General features: G+C 33.7%; 2 protein-coding genes across 4 annotated transcripts; one reads left to right on the forward strand and one right to left on the reverse strand.

The window, feature by feature from the left end:
• Positions 1-882: 882 nt before the first annotated feature.
• Positions 883-2,467, forward strand: LOC130654976 (transmembrane protein 244-like). Its single transcript, XM_057457677.1, has 6 exons — positions 883-968; positions 1,128-1,213; positions 1,398-1,468; positions 1,540-1,665; positions 1,798-1,842; positions 2,203-2,467. The coding sequence occupies exons 1-6, from the start codon at positions 951-953 to the stop codon at positions 2,304-2,306; spliced, it is 450 nt and encodes a 149-aa protein (XP_057313660.1). The 5' UTR covers positions 883-950; the 3' UTR covers positions 2,307-2,467.
• Positions 2,468-6,207: 3,740 nt separating this feature from the next.
• LOC130655085 (uncharacterized) lies at positions 6,208-16,995 on the reverse strand. 3 transcript variants are annotated; one of them, XM_057457788.1, is made up of 18 exons: positions 16,861-16,995; positions 16,671-16,759; positions 16,529-16,591; positions 15,660-15,759; positions 15,275-15,347; positions 14,966-15,036; positions 14,596-14,862; positions 13,924-14,085; positions 13,474-13,610; positions 12,782-13,394; positions 11,516-12,687; positions 10,375-11,236; positions 10,001-10,088; positions 9,571-9,715; positions 9,429-9,468; positions 9,215-9,274; positions 8,488-8,577; positions 6,208-6,369 (listed from the first exon to the last, which is right to left on the reverse strand). In XM_057457788.1, exons 1-18 carry the CDS (start codon positions 16,978-16,980, stop codon positions 6,295-6,297), a joined length of 4,227 nt encoding a protein of 1,408 aa, XP_057313771.1. In that variant the 5' UTR covers positions 16,981-16,995; the 3' UTR covers positions 6,208-6,294. The 3 variants fall into 3 exon arrangements, 2 of the variants coding, with proteins under 2 accessions (XP_057313771.1, XP_057313770.1); XM_057457787.1 differs by having other exon boundaries at positions 14,966-15,042; XR_008984559.1 differs by lacking the exon at positions 6,208-6,369 and having other exon boundaries at positions 8,560-8,577; positions 9,349-9,468; positions 14,966-15,042.
• Between the last annotated feature and the right edge of the window lie 248 nt (positions 16,996-17,243).

Genomic DNA, 17,243 nt, shown 5'->3' on the forward strand with positions numbered 1-17,243 from the left:
TGGCTATGGGGGAGAGCCTGATAACGCTTGTTCGCTTTACACTGCTTCTGCGCCATTTTATCTACCCTTGTGATCACGAATAAAGGTTATAGGTCAAAACCTCATAACAAACCTACGGACCTCGAGGACCATCTGTGTTGTGTTTCAGGAAGAAAAGAATTTTACCAGGTTTAAGGTTTTTGTGACAACATTTTTAAGGCATTCGTGACCACATTTTTAAGGTTTTCGTGACAAAATTATCAGAATGTACTAGCACACTGTGTTCTAAGGTAACATGCATTAAAACGGCAGAAGAATTACTACACACAGTATAAAACTATATGGATAAAATATTTTATATTTGTTATCCCCAGGTCACTTAACCTAATTTATGAAAATAATAATCCATCCTCCCAACCAAAATGTCTATCTTCAAGTTTAGCCATTCACAGGAAACCTTTTAACCAACAAAACCTAGCATTGTTTTCCTGTCTGCCATCAAGCAAATGCCAAAGAAAACAATAACACTACACAGAAATTCATTTATGGGGGGTCTTGTCATACTGTCTATATGATTATCTAAACAAATACTGACATAGGAACTCCACTTTCACCATAACATTGTAGAGTGGGCAAATTTTGGCATGGTCCTGTGTTTTATGTATTGGTTTAATGATGTGTTAATTTTGCATCTTTATCTGTTGATCAAAAACAGAAACATTGGTGAAATTCACTCAATAGTCAAGTTTTGATGCCAGTAAAATAGGTACTATTATGATAGATCCCTGACTCAAGGATAAGAATGTCGTTATAACCATGCAGTGCTGACAATGAACAGATGAGATAGAACGAAGAGAAAATCACTTATAGTCATAATTTATATAAACGCTTTATATGTTTTATATTAGAGCAAATTATAAACCAAAGAAAACAAGATGTGAAATTAAATATAAAGCTGGCTGTTTCTGAAAATGCCTTCAAATTCTAAGGTAGATATATGAACATGCATTACTAAGTACACATCTCCAATTTACCTTTTAGCAGTAAAAATTTTTGGCAGCAAAATGTGTTTTTGTTCTTCTTAACACGTACTTTATGAAATAGTTGTACAAACCAGTATCCTTTCCACTTTGCTTTTTACATTTAAGGTTATAGCAGCCACTCTATTGGTTTTCACAGGAATCTTTTATGTCATGTTTTATTGTATGGCATCACTTGCATCTGGATCATTTAGGTATGACTTTTATAAATTCTTTGGCCATTAGTTCACAAGGTTTCTAATGATGTTCATGATAGATATTTATGCAATGTGAGCTTATGCTTCATCTGTGCAAGTTACATTAATCCATATCTTTACTTGCACTAATACAGTGTGCAACTTTGCTGAGTTGTATTCCCATGAAATCTTGTATGTTTAGTTTAAAGCCTTTCAATAAGCGAATGCCATTTGACTTCAACCAGTGCTGCTTCACAACTCCTGCAAAACATGGTAATTTTTTTTAAAAGGAGTCCTTTTTGTAAGAAGATTCGTATATATTGCTGAGGTATTTTTTCTTTTAGCACATTCATTTGCTATGATCACAACATTCCTTTTGTCATGTGTGATATTTATGTTGCAATTAAAAGAAAAGTTATGGGACTATGTATTATCGCTTATCATAATCCATGTTCTGGTTAGTTCCATAGGTAAGTTCTCTACTGATGTATTTTGGGGTAGCTCTTGAGTGCCACATATTTGACTTACAAACACTTGATTGCTCTGTTATTTATTTTATGTGTCATATGCTGGCAGTAAAAATCTTTACCCATTGTTTTTAGTTATGCAAGAATTTCCAAGAAACTGGGAATGGTGGACACTTTTAGGTAAATGTGATTGCTGTGTTGTTGAATAATAATTTGAACTTTCTCTATCATCCTTTTTATCTTTGATTCCTTTTTGTCATATGCATAATCTCTTTTTTTTCCAATCTGCTTTCAAACACTTTTAGCTTTATTTACCCCCAGGCTTCTCTTGTTTTCTCCTTTACCCTATTTTTTTATTTAATTTTTGTGTAGTTATATTAGACACATGTTAATAACAGCTTGTATTAGTTAAAGTGTATTTATCCAATTGAAATGTTCACGAAGTAAAACAAAAATAAAGAAATAAAAAAATATGTGTCTGAACCATTGCAGTGTTCTTAACGCTTTGTTATATTATTTTGTTGTTGTTTTTTATTTTAGTGTCTTCTGGCGGAGTGTCCATTTTAGTTGGTGAAAGTTTTATCTATGTGCGTTATAAAAAAAACAAAAATCGCACAGACAAAGACAAAGATCCCTGTACCTGAATTGTTTTTTTGTTAATATGTAAATAGGATTTATTTTTGGATTTTATTTTTATTAAATAATTTATTTGCATTTAATGTACGATAATATAACAAAGAAAAGGCGAGTGTTGTACTTCATGTCAGAATTTTACTGCAAATGTTAAAAAAACATGGACACATAATGACTTGTTTTTACACTGTTTTTTTTTCTGAATTTGACTTAAAAATACATAAGTACTGTAAAGAAGCAAATTCCAAGAAAAATTTTTCATACACTAAAAAATTTTCTGGGCGAATACGTACAAGAAAAAACATGCTTTTAGTTAAAAGAGTGTTCCTATTTTCATTCCAATTTAGCGGTACGTGCACTGAGAACAAATCAAGAGCTAAAAAACATTTCCCACAACCTTATTAAAGAAAGTTGTAGTTCAGTCGTTAAAAAAGTTATGCCTGGAAAAGAACGGTATCAAGATAAAATTTAAGTGATCCTGGGTTAAAAATCATGACTTTTCTTGTCATTTTAGTGAGTTACTGCCAATTTTCAGCTTGATACTATTTTTTTCCCCTAGAAAGTTTGGTTTCTATTAAAATCTGTATTGTTTTGCAACTTTTGTAGAGATATTTCTCGATAACAGTTTTTGAGCAACATCTCTTTGTTGTAAACTTTTTTGTAAATAATTGATTTTTTTCACTTCGCCCCAAACATTGTTTAGCTACTAAGGGAAAAACGCCCCCAACAATAGTTTAGTCATTTTATGCAAGAGTAAGATTATACAGGGTGAATTGTTTGTTTCCATTTGAAGTTGATCTACTTTTGTCTTTTCAATGACTGTTTAATATCAAATTCTTAAGCGTTAGTGTAAATTAATTTTACAAGAGTTTTTTTTCTGACAAACTATAAATTTGCCTCAGGGAACTTGTTTAGTAATTGTTTAAATTTTTGGCATTATCCATATAAAAAGTGGATGGACGCGTTACTAGAAAAGGCGTAAAAGTTACTGTTGCCCGACTGCTGTACAACAGTACCATAAAGATGGAAACGACGAAAAGAGTGTTTTTGTTCGCTAGCAATTTTTGATCTTTAGCAATATTTGATCTTTAATTCTCTGACTAAAGGTTTAGTTTAAAATAATAGACAAAAGATAACCGAAACGCATGCATCTTCCTGAACTGTACGATTTTAAGTTTACGATGGTCTGACTATGTTAAATGAATGTTTTTTATTTTCCGTGTATTAATTAATGCCCACCTTATCAACTGTAAGTGCTGTCAAAAAGAAGAATTATTTATTTCCCTGTCAATACGCGAGTTAAAACTTCTCCACATCTACATTTCTCTACCTGGTTTTTGAAAATAAGAAAAAAAAAAGATAACAAGCATTCTCTTCATTACAGGTACAACATCCCGATTTAATTATTATTGTTTATTTTTCAATACAAACTTCAAAAAAATTTATATCTTACAAACTAGTTAAATTTCTTGCCAAAGAAATCCCAGGAAAAAAATCATCATCTCAAATTTCTGGTTTATTCAGAATGGACTAAATGTAATAATAACATGTCATAATGGGTCACGTGTAGCAGTCACCTCGTCTACAGTGCTTTTCTCCATCCCATCAGAATATCATAGGTGTAGAAGAGCCCTAGGGACGAGGTTGGTGTAGCAAACTGATGACTTTTTTCTGGTAATTATCCCAGCGCCGATCAGAAAAATTGGTCTCGGTTTAGAGAATATGATAATTTTTTTGATTTTTTTGTCGCAGAAATTTTCATCCTAGATTAATGGTATTTAGTGGAATAATAGACGTTGCTTCACGACCAAAAACGAACGCTTTGTTTTAATTTTAACAAGCAAGAAAAGAGATTGTAGATAATTTGACCTTCGTATTGTTTTCCATGAACAGAGCATATTTCAAGTAACCAGAAAGTTACTTGACCAAAAGCACTGTTAAATCAAATATGAAAAGAAAATAGTACAAACTTAAAATTGTCTTTAAATGACCCCAAATTGCTTTATTTAAAAATTACTTTCCGTTATACTTTATAGAATACATTTTCGCGTGAATTCAGTTTGGCAAATGGACAGTTTTAATAATTTTCGTAAATTTATTTTTTTGAATGGCCAATTTCTATTATAATTGACATGTTTAATGTTTAAGGTTATTCATCAAAAAGTTGAACGCATTTCTTTCGGCCTCCATTAACATCAAAATTTATGACATCAATCAGATTTATCAAATAGTCACTTGTATTATTTACGCAAGGGTTTTCGGGTAGGAAGACACCGACTGAAGACTCTCCATAAATAACAATTGATTTTTTGTAAATCCAAAAAGGGGTTGGCATGCCCGCTGCCCAACTAATCTGTATCAAAAAAATGCTACAGGTTAGACATTGCTAATTACTAATTCGCCTGCGAGAATTGTATTGGTTTCCAACTCGTCAACTAACTATCAATGTCCCAAATTACAGTTGCAACGTCTTCAACAAGGTTCCGTTCGCAAAGTTTCATTTTAGAAAGAAGTCTCCTAGGGAGATTGGAACTAGCACCGCAGCAAAACATTGCATCTAAGTTTAAATGTGAAATTCCTGTGTGCAAAATAAAAAAAAGAATGACGATTCTGTTGTGCAGAAAACAGAGAAACAACAATTTGGGCAGATTGGCAAAAACAGAATTAAATTAACTTGCAGAACTTACTTTAAAACGTATCAATTTACAAAATATTATTGCTTGGCGGTGCAAAAGTTTCCGTGAATAGAATTCAAACTCCTGAAAGTATACATTAACATTACTTTGGTTTTGCAAAAGGTATTTTTAACTAATTGAAAAAAAATATACCTTAACAACATGGATTTATGGTTTCTGACAACGGACAATCCTTTCGCATGTGGATTAACACGAGCGCAAAGTGTTAATTTTTTTCTTTAAAATACTGAACACAACGTCCGGCAGCTTTCTTTTTATATAACAGCCAACTTAAGGCATAGACGAAGTAAATAAACGCGTCGTATATATTTAATTTAAAATCTGTTACATGCTTTAGGTATAAGAATATCAAAATTCTAACCAGGTTGGTGATTATTCTTTTTTTTCGGTTGTTTTAACAAATTGTATTTAAGAAAAAATCCCAGCCTAGTATTTTTCTAAAGCATATTCTTATCACCGCCACCCCTGTTTTATTTGTGTTGTAATGTATCACGCTTTTATAAGAATCTGGTTTGTTTGCTGGTATTTCAGGTTAAAAAAGGTCTATTGTTTAAAAAAATAGAGATATATGAGAAACAATAGAGAAACAAAATAATGTCCAGGCCCTGTTTGAATTTTGATATTCTTATTCTTGCACCGTGAACCATCAACCAAATTGTTTCCTGAAAAAATTATTTATCTGCTTTAAATGTGCGAAAACAACTTAGTAGCTACATCTAGACGACTTCAGTTTTTATTGTGTCCAAAACATTCTTTTAGCAAATGACCAGAGTCATTTAAAAGGTTTTAAAACCTAGCATGGTTTGTGGTGACAGAGCAAGTAGCATACACCACTTTGGTTTTCCGAAATGTAAATTAAACAACAGAATTGGGTGTGTCCCCAATTGAGTGAATGTATTGTGAATGTATTGTAAGTGAATGTATTGTAGTTCATCTTTTTAATAGCGAGATAGTTCTGCATCTTGTTTTTACTTGCAAGCTATCATACGTGAAATTAAATTCTAGCAAAAATTAGTAAAAAATAAATTTACAAAAAAAATAAAAAAAATTGCTGTTTTACTGCCGAACCCACACCAGTTGTTTGCCCAAAAAAGAATGCTACTGGGTTTGTACAAGGCTATTTTACGGCAACTCCAGTAAAGGTGAAAGTCAAGTTGCTCAAATAAAAAAATATACGTGTGCATCGGCTGCCGGTTTAAAAGAGAACAACAAGATAGTCAATGATTGCAAATATTGTTGAAAATACAAATATTTACAAAATAAAATAAATTAATACAAATTAAAACAAATCTCTAATTATACATTATTTTTTCTTTTTTCTTTGGTTACGTGTACGAGGTTTCTGACTTTCGTCTTTCGCTGAATAATAGCATATACACTAAAAAGAATATAAATTAATCTTAGTGGGAGAGAAAAATAAGAAAAAGAGGGGTGAAAATTCGAATCACGACAGTTCGTAAAATATAAAAGCACGCCATTTATGGTCACTTATATGATGACTATATGACATAATGATGCATACAGGATATATATGACTGTTTGAATATGATGTGCAAATGATATATAGTGTATGTGATATATAGTATATATATAGTATATACACAGGCTTATAGAAGCTTATACATATCAACAGCTTATTGTGATATATATACATACAGTGATTGCTTTCAAAATACGGTCAACAAAATAATGATATATATTCAACGAAATTTTCGAGCCATTTAAGCCAAACTGGTCTGTGTTTTACAGACATTTCTTCCAGAGTTAATTGCTTTAGAACACGCACATACCTAGTCAGGAATGTCGAAAATAGTCAGGAATTTTGTAAGTACATTCCTGTCCCTGTCCCAGGTAGCTAAAAACCTCAAAATACGTATATTCAAGATTTGTATATAGCATAATATAGATTTGTATAGGTGATAAAGATCCGGCTTAAACTTAAAATTTATATATAAAAATATAAATAAAGAAGCAAAAAAGTAGGTTTCACACAAACACAACATATGCTGCTTATTGTTTTATCCCGCGATGTAAAAACTGCAGATAAAAACTGCAAGTAAACGAAATGAAGCTCAACACTTGATAGATGGTGCATTATATAGTTTGGACATATATTTGACAGAGATGTCGCATATAAGATCTACATCATAGATATGGTCAGTCACATCATATATATGATCAGTTACGTATATATAAGACGCTGAATATAGGTAGATAGGGGCAACTACAGCCATTTAAAACAACTTTCTTTCCTTTTTCAAACGATTAAAGGGGCTACGAACCTGTTAAAATGCTCACATTCCGTATATCCCGCGCACATATTAAAAATCCGGCAAACGCGTTTTGCGCAATGAACAGACCAGCGCACTTTGCTCGCTGGTTCAATATTTTTTTTTTCGAAAAGTATATTACAAAGAAATATTTCAGCAAGACTCATTCTGGATTAAAACATGACCAAGGCTGGAGAAGATAAAAATTCTAGATACATACATGCCGGAAAAATAGCCAATTTTGTTTTTCGCCACCATCAGCTTGACTTTCGTGTAAATCACTAAAGTCGAAAACCAACAGCCGTTCGGTAGCCCCTTTAACTTTTTGTATAATTTAACACATTAATGCTGACTTTAGTACATTCACCAATCAGTTTTTTGAGAAATTCTAACTCAAGGGGGCTACAAAACAGGCTGTTGATTGTTTATTTTAGCAACTTACACGAAAGTCGAGCTAATAGCGGTAAGAAAAGTTATGAGAACTGAGGACGAAAACAACACCTAAAATCATCTTATCACGTTGGACATCTAAAAATAACTGAAAATGAAAAAAAGTCCACTATGTGTGTTTGATATCCATAATTTATTTGATGTAAGCAACCTTGCTATTAAATCAAGTTTTCTAACAAATAAACTTGAAACTTTGTTTTAAACTAGCTAGCTAACTATATTCTTCTAAATTGTGCATAGAAACATACGAGACCATTGTACATAAAGCCAGTCAAAGCAACAACGATAACTTTAAATTCTTTTTAGGTTTTATATAAAAATTTCCACTTAAAACTTCACACTTTTTTGCGACTTTTGCGTTCAAAAAGTTTCCATCACTATTCTAATATGTGTTATTACTTTCGCCCGTTTTAAATATTTTGCGCAAGACTATTCCACACAGCACTTTTACGCGAAATATATGCATTATTTTTGCCCATTCTATACATTTGCGCAAATTCTCAAAAATATAAGTTTTCTTCCAAAATCGATTAATATATCGATCAATATCGATCAATACATCGATCTATCGATTTTTATTACTTTCGGAAAAACATCTTTATTTTCAGTAGGGAACTAATGCCAATAAATACGGTGTACAAAAAAAGTAAAAGTTTTATATATAAGCACCTGAAGTTATCGAAATTTTATTAATTCGAATCTATTTTTGAATGGCTTCGAGTTTTACATACAAAAAATTGTATAAAAATACAAAATAAAAAAATCATTTCGTCTACCTGTTCGTCTAAATACTTCTCCAGCATCTTTTTGCTACATTTGATCGAATTCGCCACGATTAAGCTCAACACTTCAGAGAATTCAAGCGGCTAAAGAAAGCCAAACAACACCAAACAACATAAACATACCTTTCTAATTCACGTCATCGCCGCTGGCCAATTGCCTAGACAACGTCCGACGTGTATACATTATTATTATTATTACTATTATTTATCCAAGATAGCCTTTTTATTTCCTAATAGAACTGTTGTCGTCAATGAGTGTTCTGCGAAGGCGATCCTAGTGCATTCATAGCTTTCATTTGAGCTACGGAAGGCGTGTAAACACAAGAGCCGCTTAACTAGACAACCGCCTAAGATATCAATCCTATTGAACATTTAGCAGAAAGGATCGATTCAGAATTTCATAGTCTTTGGCATGACTCGGCCGGGGTTTGGACCTAATATCTTTCACACTGGAGGCAAACCAGTCAAACCAATCTTGAATCACGTCGGCAACTTTTTCGACGTGTTTTTTATTTAAGCTAGATGGGATTTGAACTTACAAAACTTTTACTCTCTTAACGAACAACGGGTTAATTTAGAGAGAAAACTGTGCAAATTTAACCGTTGTTCGTGACGATGTCAAAACAGGATATACTAGGATATACGTTGCCGAAGTGAAACAAATGGAATTAAAAATGTTGACATTATATTGAATGTATCACATATAAGAGAAAGCACCAACCTCGTAAGAAAGGATTTTTGTATGAAGTGAACGATCACTTTTGATTAAGTTGTTTAACATCTAAAAGCATATTTAAAAATCAAAATTATGCCTGAGTGAATTGTCTTCTAGAAAGGAATAACTGATCTTCACACCTATCCCCTTTCTTGAATGTAACTTGATGATTTTAAACTTACAAATCGACTTTGCAAATGAAAAATAAACACGCCACTACCTCATGAGTTGAAGGCCCTTCAGTATTTTCTTCAGTTTTTCTATAAAAGAAATCAATACTTCTTAAAACAGAACGATGACAAAATAGTGTAGTTTTAATAATACTGTGAATACTTTTTTGCAAGGAAAGAAACCGTTCTTACGTTGCTGCTTTTTTACGATTTTTTCCACTCTCTTTTTCTTCTTTTTCTTCTGTTGTTTTATTTTCTTCGTTAGTGTTGTTTGCTTCTTTTTTCTTTCTAGGTTTTCGTTTTACATTTTTACATGGTTCTTCTTCCCAATTGGTAACTAACAAATAATATTGGGACAGAATGAAAAAATCTTTTTAGTTCTCACTTGGCAAGATGATCCACAACACTTGGAGTCACATATTAGACAACAGAGTCACATGTTGGACACACAACAGTGTCACATGTTGGACACACAACAGTGTCACATGTTGGACACACAACAGTGTCACACGTTGGACACACAACAGTGTCACATTCAGGAAATATAGTAGTATTGCATGTTGGGCAATAGTGTCAATTGTCAGAAACTCAACCTCGATTACTATTTAGTCACGTGACTTACAATTATGTTGAAATTTATAGACTTCCTTCATCTTTGCGATCATTTTCGGTTTTGCCATATCTCGCAGTGCATATTTTTTTATTTCTTCCTAAAAGAAAAAAAACAACAATGTGAGTGGCACGCACTAAACATCACATATACTGGTTCCATGTTTAAAAATCACCTCCTGCTTCACCGTTTATCTAACAGAAGGATTAATTAATTTTGAAATATTCACTTTTATTTCTCTTACTCATTAGGACTTAACACAGACAGCTAATTTAGACATTGTGACCTCCCCCATCACCCACCCCCACTCTCATCTCCACCTCCACCCCAACCCCTTCCGATAAAGCCCCATCATTATTACCGTAATAAAGTCCTTATAAATTTACCTGCAGTTGTGGAGTAGGGTAATTCGAGTAATCAGGCATTGGTGTAATCGGTTCATTAGTTTCTGGATGACGATCACAGCCAGCGGGAAAGTTTTTAGCAGCAATTGATGTGCATATAGGCGTTTTAAAGGTGGCTGTATTTTTGACACCAACAGGTGTTGCTGTGTTGCGTTCAACCATTTTAGCGTTTTTATTTTCAGTACCGGAAGTGGAAGCTACATCATTGTTGGTCATACAATACGCTGCGAACGAATCATTCTCAAAAACAATATTTGGTATACTATCATTGTCTCGACTATGTGTTGCATTATCAAAGGAAACATTGTTGTTTACATTGCCTGACGACTTACTACAATCGTCTTTTACTGAGTCAATTTGAAACGGTTCTAAAAATTTATCCGACGTGAAAGCTTTCAAACTTTTAATATTAGCTATTAAAGCCAAGTTGTTGTCTTTTTCTGTTTGATTTGAAACATCTACCTTCGTAACATTATCATTTTCATCTGGAATGCTTTCTTTCCTTTGCTTTGCGGTGTCAAGGTTAATTGAAGTATTTTCACCAGGTTTTGTTTGATTTTCTACTACGATGCTTCCATGTATATTTTGATCTTCATCAACAGTACCCGGTTCTATTGTAAATGAGTTATACCCTCCATCATCCATATAATAGATACTATATTCATTTTCTGGCATGCTAACACTACCATCATCTGGTTTAAAACCAGTCTGTGAAGAAGGCAGGTGTTGGTTTTCGTCGCTTATCTGCTTGTTTGTATTTGAAGAATCAAATTTCTCTCCACTGTCATTCGGAACGGTTCGTTCATACAAATTCGACACCTTATTTTTCTCTTGTTCATTTGTGCTGTTATAACAATAAAGAAGAATGCAGAAATATAATGAACACAACAGAATAAACAAAACAGAATGAACACGAAGTATATGAAGTATAAAGGTAAGGAAATATCTACTTTAAAAACATGTTGCTACTGATAAAAAATAGCATAATCTGTGATCATATAAATAAAACAGTTTCGAGCATGCTAAACTATAAAAATATAAGGCTTTTTCAACATACAACATATACAACAACGGAATACTTAATGATAATATATTTTGTATCTGTCAAAAATAGAGATTTTACCATTCTCCACTGGAGCTACTGATCGATTCAACCGAAGTGCTACTAACTTCGTTCGCCACTTCTTTCACTAAGTCCTTGAAAGAATTTTTCTTCTTCTTGTTCCCATTGTTAGGTTTAACACTGGAGCATTTCTTTTTCTTTTCAGTTGACAATCTTCTGTCGCTAGTCGACAACCACTGCGAAGGAGTGACAACAGGTGAATATGGAGAACGAGACTTTCGTTTATTTAATCGACCGGAAGGTGTACTGGTTGATTTTAAACGTGCTGGTGAGATGTTCGTACATACGAAGTTATCAGTCTCAACAACTTCATTCTCACTGACATGTTCATCGGAACTCGTTACATTTATGCTGCTCAGTTGTGATTTCTTCATTTCATTATTGTCTCGCTTATTTGATCTTTTTAATTTCTTTTTCTCTCTCTGCTTAAAGCGATCGTATCCATCTTCGTCACTTGATATGCTTTCAGTGGATGAAAACTCGTGTAATCTTTTCCTTGTCATCTGCTTCTCCAAAAGAAAAGGAGTGTTTGTTTGAGTTGAAGACAATTTCTTTTCTCGCGTTTTTCCTTCCTTTTCAGAACAATAATCTAGTACAACAGAAATCATATTTCTCTTTTCGGAAGAAGACTTAGCTATAGCAGAGTGATTAATGTCTTTATTTCCAAACGAACTATTAATTTGATTGCTGGTACATAAATTTGGCGTACTACTGACGATTTCGCTTTTTCTGATAACACATGGCGACTCGACATAACTCGGTGAAACACCGCTACCAGATGTTTCATTCCCACTAAACTTTTTATCACTTTGGTACGCTGGAGCAACACTAAAGCCTGTATTTTCGTCAATTTTTGATACAGAATAAGCGCTGTTTCGTTGTGTAGTATATTCACAAATATCTTGAGGATTTGCTAACGATTCCCCGGCATGTTTTGTTGTTCCAGTAGTTTTAAATATTGCTGTGTTATTTAGAGACAGTACTTCGATTTCCGAATTTTCGTTAGACTCCTTCACAACAGTAGTATCGTCATAACTTAGCTCTCTTAGTGGAGTGGCTACCTTGTCATCTTGGCGTCTATCACGTACACAAAGAGGAGTGTTGATGGCAGGAGTTTCACAAGAGAGTGGTATGGGTGTAGCTGAAGGTGAGATGTAATCCATACTCTTTTCCTGTGTGATAAAACATAATATTATAATAAGTAAATTGTTTAGAAAAGACACCGCAAAAGAAAGCACGAAAACAACGTTAAATTTCCCGTCTTACCATTTTATCCACTGCTGTTTCACTGGGAGATCCATGCACTTCAATTACTTCGACTTGAGGTGCATTCTCACAGTGATCATCTTCATAAGAAGATATATGTTTATCATGTTGATATGCATCCGATTGAACTGGTGAACATCCTACTTGCGCAAAATTATCTTTGCTAGTAGAAACTGGAGAAATTTCAAAGGAGTCTGGAACTAGTACGTTGACGGTTGATGTTGGAGAATCACTTTGTTGTTTCTCGTTTAACATAACTGTACTTTCAAAATCAGCCTGGCTTGTAGTGTCGTCATCAACATTTTCTTTATTAATAGAATTTTCAAGTTGGGCTTGTGTTTGAAACACTTCCTTCATTAAGGCAAGTTCATTTTCAGAAAAGGACGAATCTCTACCAACGTCGTTATCTTCTTTGCTGATGTTCTGTAAAATACCCCAACTTTTTTCCAGTTCATTAACCTCTGCGTCATTGTCAAACTCTTTCTTCTTCCAAAATGTGCTCACAAGCTTGTCAACATCTGTTGACTGTTGACTGTTGTGACTGGTATCATTTTTGTCGTGTAGTGTTGGCTTTAGAAAAATACACGCTTGCGTTAAGAAATCTAAATTATATCTAAAAAATAAACTACACAATAAATGCAAGTACAAAAATAAAAACAAGAAGAGATATATAAAGATAAGTATCATTCTACCTGTTCGCCAAAACATAAACTTCATCTAAAACATGTAAGAAATTAACTGCTCCACAATATATGTAGTTGATAAACGCATTCACAGCTGCAGAAGAGATATCGCTTACGATAGCATCATCTTCTCCATTTAAAATGATCTATGTAAAGAAAAGTTTTCTATTCGAATCGTCCCGACCCTTTTAACAAAGTGTTTGACAGATTTGTTATTTTTTTAAAAAGGTTTTCAAGTATTTGCTATAATTTTCGTTATTTTTGAAAGTTCCTAGGCACACAAACAGAAGGAATGCAAAAACTCTAAGCACAATCAAGGAAAATGAAAAAAACAAAACAAAAAAAAATAACTTTGCTACACACCCAAACTTAAGTAAAGTATTCAAAAACTCAATGAGTGACAAGACAATGTATTATTACTATAGTCAAAAAGGTTTTTTGGAAATATTTATATTCTACCTCTCTGAACGTATGACATCTCGTCACTAGCATAAATTTATGACATGACACATTTACGCCATCTTTACAATGAAAGGTAAAATCATACGGAACCGATTCTTGTAATAACGCTGTGAAATCTTCCAACAGCTTCTGATTTGATTGTTTGTGGAGTTCGCTGAGCTAAAAACAAGTGTCAAAATGTAACTTTATAACTACAGTGCAACCTCCCTAAAGCGGACATCCTCAAAGCAGACACCTAAAACAGACAAAAAAAAAATTCCCAGACGATTTCTTATCAAACCACTCCAAAGTGGACAAGAAAAAATTATGACCAGAATATTAAATAATTTTTTTTTGTTCACGATGCTTGCATGTTACTGTCTGAAACGTTTAAAAACGTCTCTATTTATCAAAATTGAAATTCTTCAGGCCAAATTGTCTCTCAAAAATGTTCCTTGCCTAATTGGGGGAGGGGTAAAGGCTAAAATGGGCATGGATATGAAGAGGTTTTTTCACTGTATATTATAATACTGCCACATGTCTGTCCGTTGAGTCAATACGGTTGCGCCGCAAATTTATTTCAGAATACTTCAGAATAATTTTATTACTTTGAAAATCAACCTTATGGTGATCAGTTAAAATGTTTGTAGGACTAAAAAAGAAAAAAAAAGATTTGGATTCCAAGAGTACCTTATCCTCGGTGTTATCAAAGATGAAACCATTATCGTTCTTCTTCTGTTCTATAGACGAATTCAGCGCCATCAAAATATCAAGTTTATCACATTGTGTATCAGTGAAAGATTCATCCGCTATTTGTACAACATTTTGTTGAATTTCATTTTCACTTTGCAAACTTGGCTGAACACCTAGTTTATCCTTTAAAGCACTCACTACAAAATTCGTTCTGTTGGTTTTCATGTCAAACGACGACAAGTTCCACAATTTACAACCAGAGTCCTAAGAAACAACCAATCTCAATCATTTTTATTAACTACCGTCGGTCACAACCTTTCTCGCTACTTTCCCGTAGCGACCAGATAAAGGTATTCTGTAACATTACCTTAATCAAAGCTACAGTATGGTTTGGTTTTTGAGGAGCCTCATTAACAGACGTATGAGATGACGTTTCTTCTGTTGCTAAAAAATAGTTTTTCTACAGGTAAAGGGAATGACTATAAAGTTTGATGTATTACTTCTTCAGTTTAAATCTTTTGATTTTACATACATTGTATATAACTCGTTCTTTTGATTTAACATACATTGTATATAACTCGTACAGCTTGTAACCGCGAGAAATGAAGTAATAGAATGAATGAACAAGACAAAAAATGGACATCGAGAGTTTTATATTAACAGAAACATAACTTACCGTTCATTTTCCCAATCAAACTTTTCTTCATTGCAGGCGTGGATGGAGGCGTGGATAGAATGTGATGTGCACTCTGTAAAAAGAAGACAATAATAAGGGGGGAATAGTCAACCTTAGTGATGAATAAACAACACAAAACTCCAAGATAACATAAAGTCTTTTTTACACCCCCAATGCCAGACAAAACAGCTTTGGACAAATTTCAGATTTTACAAACGCTTTAAAACAAAAACAGTTGTTGCACACAGAAATGCAAACCATGCATGCCAGCCAATTCAACTGTCACTGTTTGATAAACCTAGATAGTCGTACACTCACGACCGAAATTGATAAAGAAAAAAGCCTAGTTGTGAGAGTTTGGCTTTACCGTATCATAGCTTCTTACCGTACTTTCGGTTAAAATCGATTTAGCTTGCGTTTTAATGTGTTCGTTTGTTGCTTCTTTGTCTCTAGGTTTTATTATTGTCGATAGCTGTCCTTTTTTTCTAAAAAAATTAAACGTATGTTAACAAGAAAAATTAAAATTCGCATGATAGATATGTAACATACAGAATATTTGTTAGAGCCGTAAGCACAGTTAGACATTATTTACCCAGGATAGCCTTTTCAATTCCTGCAAAAGGTGTCCTAGTGCATTTAAAGCTCCCATTTGAGCTACGGAAGGCGTGCAAGCACAGCAATCGCTCAACTAGACAACCGCCTCAGATATCAATCCTATTCTCATGCTAAACGTTAAGCAGAAAGGATCGATTCACATGTCTTACACGTCTCTGGCTTGACTCAACCGGGGTTTGAACCCAAGACCTTCTGCAATGGAGGCGAACCCTCTACCATAAGGGTACCAGGCGGTTAAATACTTATATATGTGATATAATCAGGGCCGGCGAATCCAGGAGGCCGGGGGAGGGGCATTGCCCCCACACTTTTTCGCTAAGAAATTTTTTTTTTCGAGGTTTTAATTATTGTATTGCTTTGCTACAAATTTGGTTGCATTTTTTTTAAAAAACAAGGTACCTAAAACAGAAATTTAGCATAAGTTTTGCATGAATTAAGTTTTTTTTTATTAGTATCCGATAAAAAGTTTCGAAAACTGGGGCCCATTTTAGGCTATTTCAGAGGCCTAAATTCAAAATTTTTTTCGGCCCGTCGGCCCAACCATGGTGGGGCCTCCTTAGATACTACATATATCCCCCCCCTACTTTCAATTCCGATTCGCCGGTCCTGACAATACTTATATATGTGAAAAGAGCTTACATGTTTGATTTAAAGTGTTTTTTTCTTTGAGCAGCGGACATTTTATTACTGCGTTGTTCTGTACTAAAAAAAAATAACCATAAATACTAAATACTGCAACACGCAATTTTGTATAACATAGTAAGTGTAACATGCTAAAAACCTGATCCCCTGAGTTTGCAGAATTTTCATTAACTGTTGATCCGAGTATTTTAATGACTTCGCACACTTCCTTACATGTGAAGCAAATTTCTAAAAAAAAAAGAAGAAAAAAATAAGTAAAGGTGTTGTTTTTCTACCTACAAGCAATATCTACGACTAAACATTGCATATACAATTGACAAAAATTGTACCTCTTTTGACATTTTAACACCACACATCGGGCATGTCTGGCCAACAATGTTAGAGCTTTTTTTCTCTCCTCTCAGCTGCCTACCTTCCAAAGTGGTATTCACACAATGGTTCATGTGCATTTGTCGACGGTTAATGTCTCACGTGGTTAAGTTTTTCATGCAAACAGTGCAAATATACGTAGCGTCGTCTAGCAATATTTCCTGCAATGATTGCCGGTGTAAATTTTGCGCTAGTAATTCGTCTGATTGTGTTTCGTTCCGGGAGTTAGTGTCTAAGCACTGATTGATGTGAGCTGTTTTGTTCTCAACTGTTTCTGTGGCGAGAAATACTTCACAACAAACAGGACAAGTGTCATTTTTTTCACTAGATACACTGGCTAAAT

Source organism: Hydractinia symbiolongicarpus, chromosome 8 (genome assembly GCF_029227915.1).
Source record: "Hydractinia symbiolongicarpus strain clone_291-10 chromosome 8, HSymV2.1, whole genome shotgun sequence".
In the NCBI taxonomy this organism is placed as follows: domain Eukaryota; kingdom Metazoa; phylum Cnidaria; class Hydrozoa; order Anthoathecata; family Hydractiniidae; genus Hydractinia; species Hydractinia symbiolongicarpus.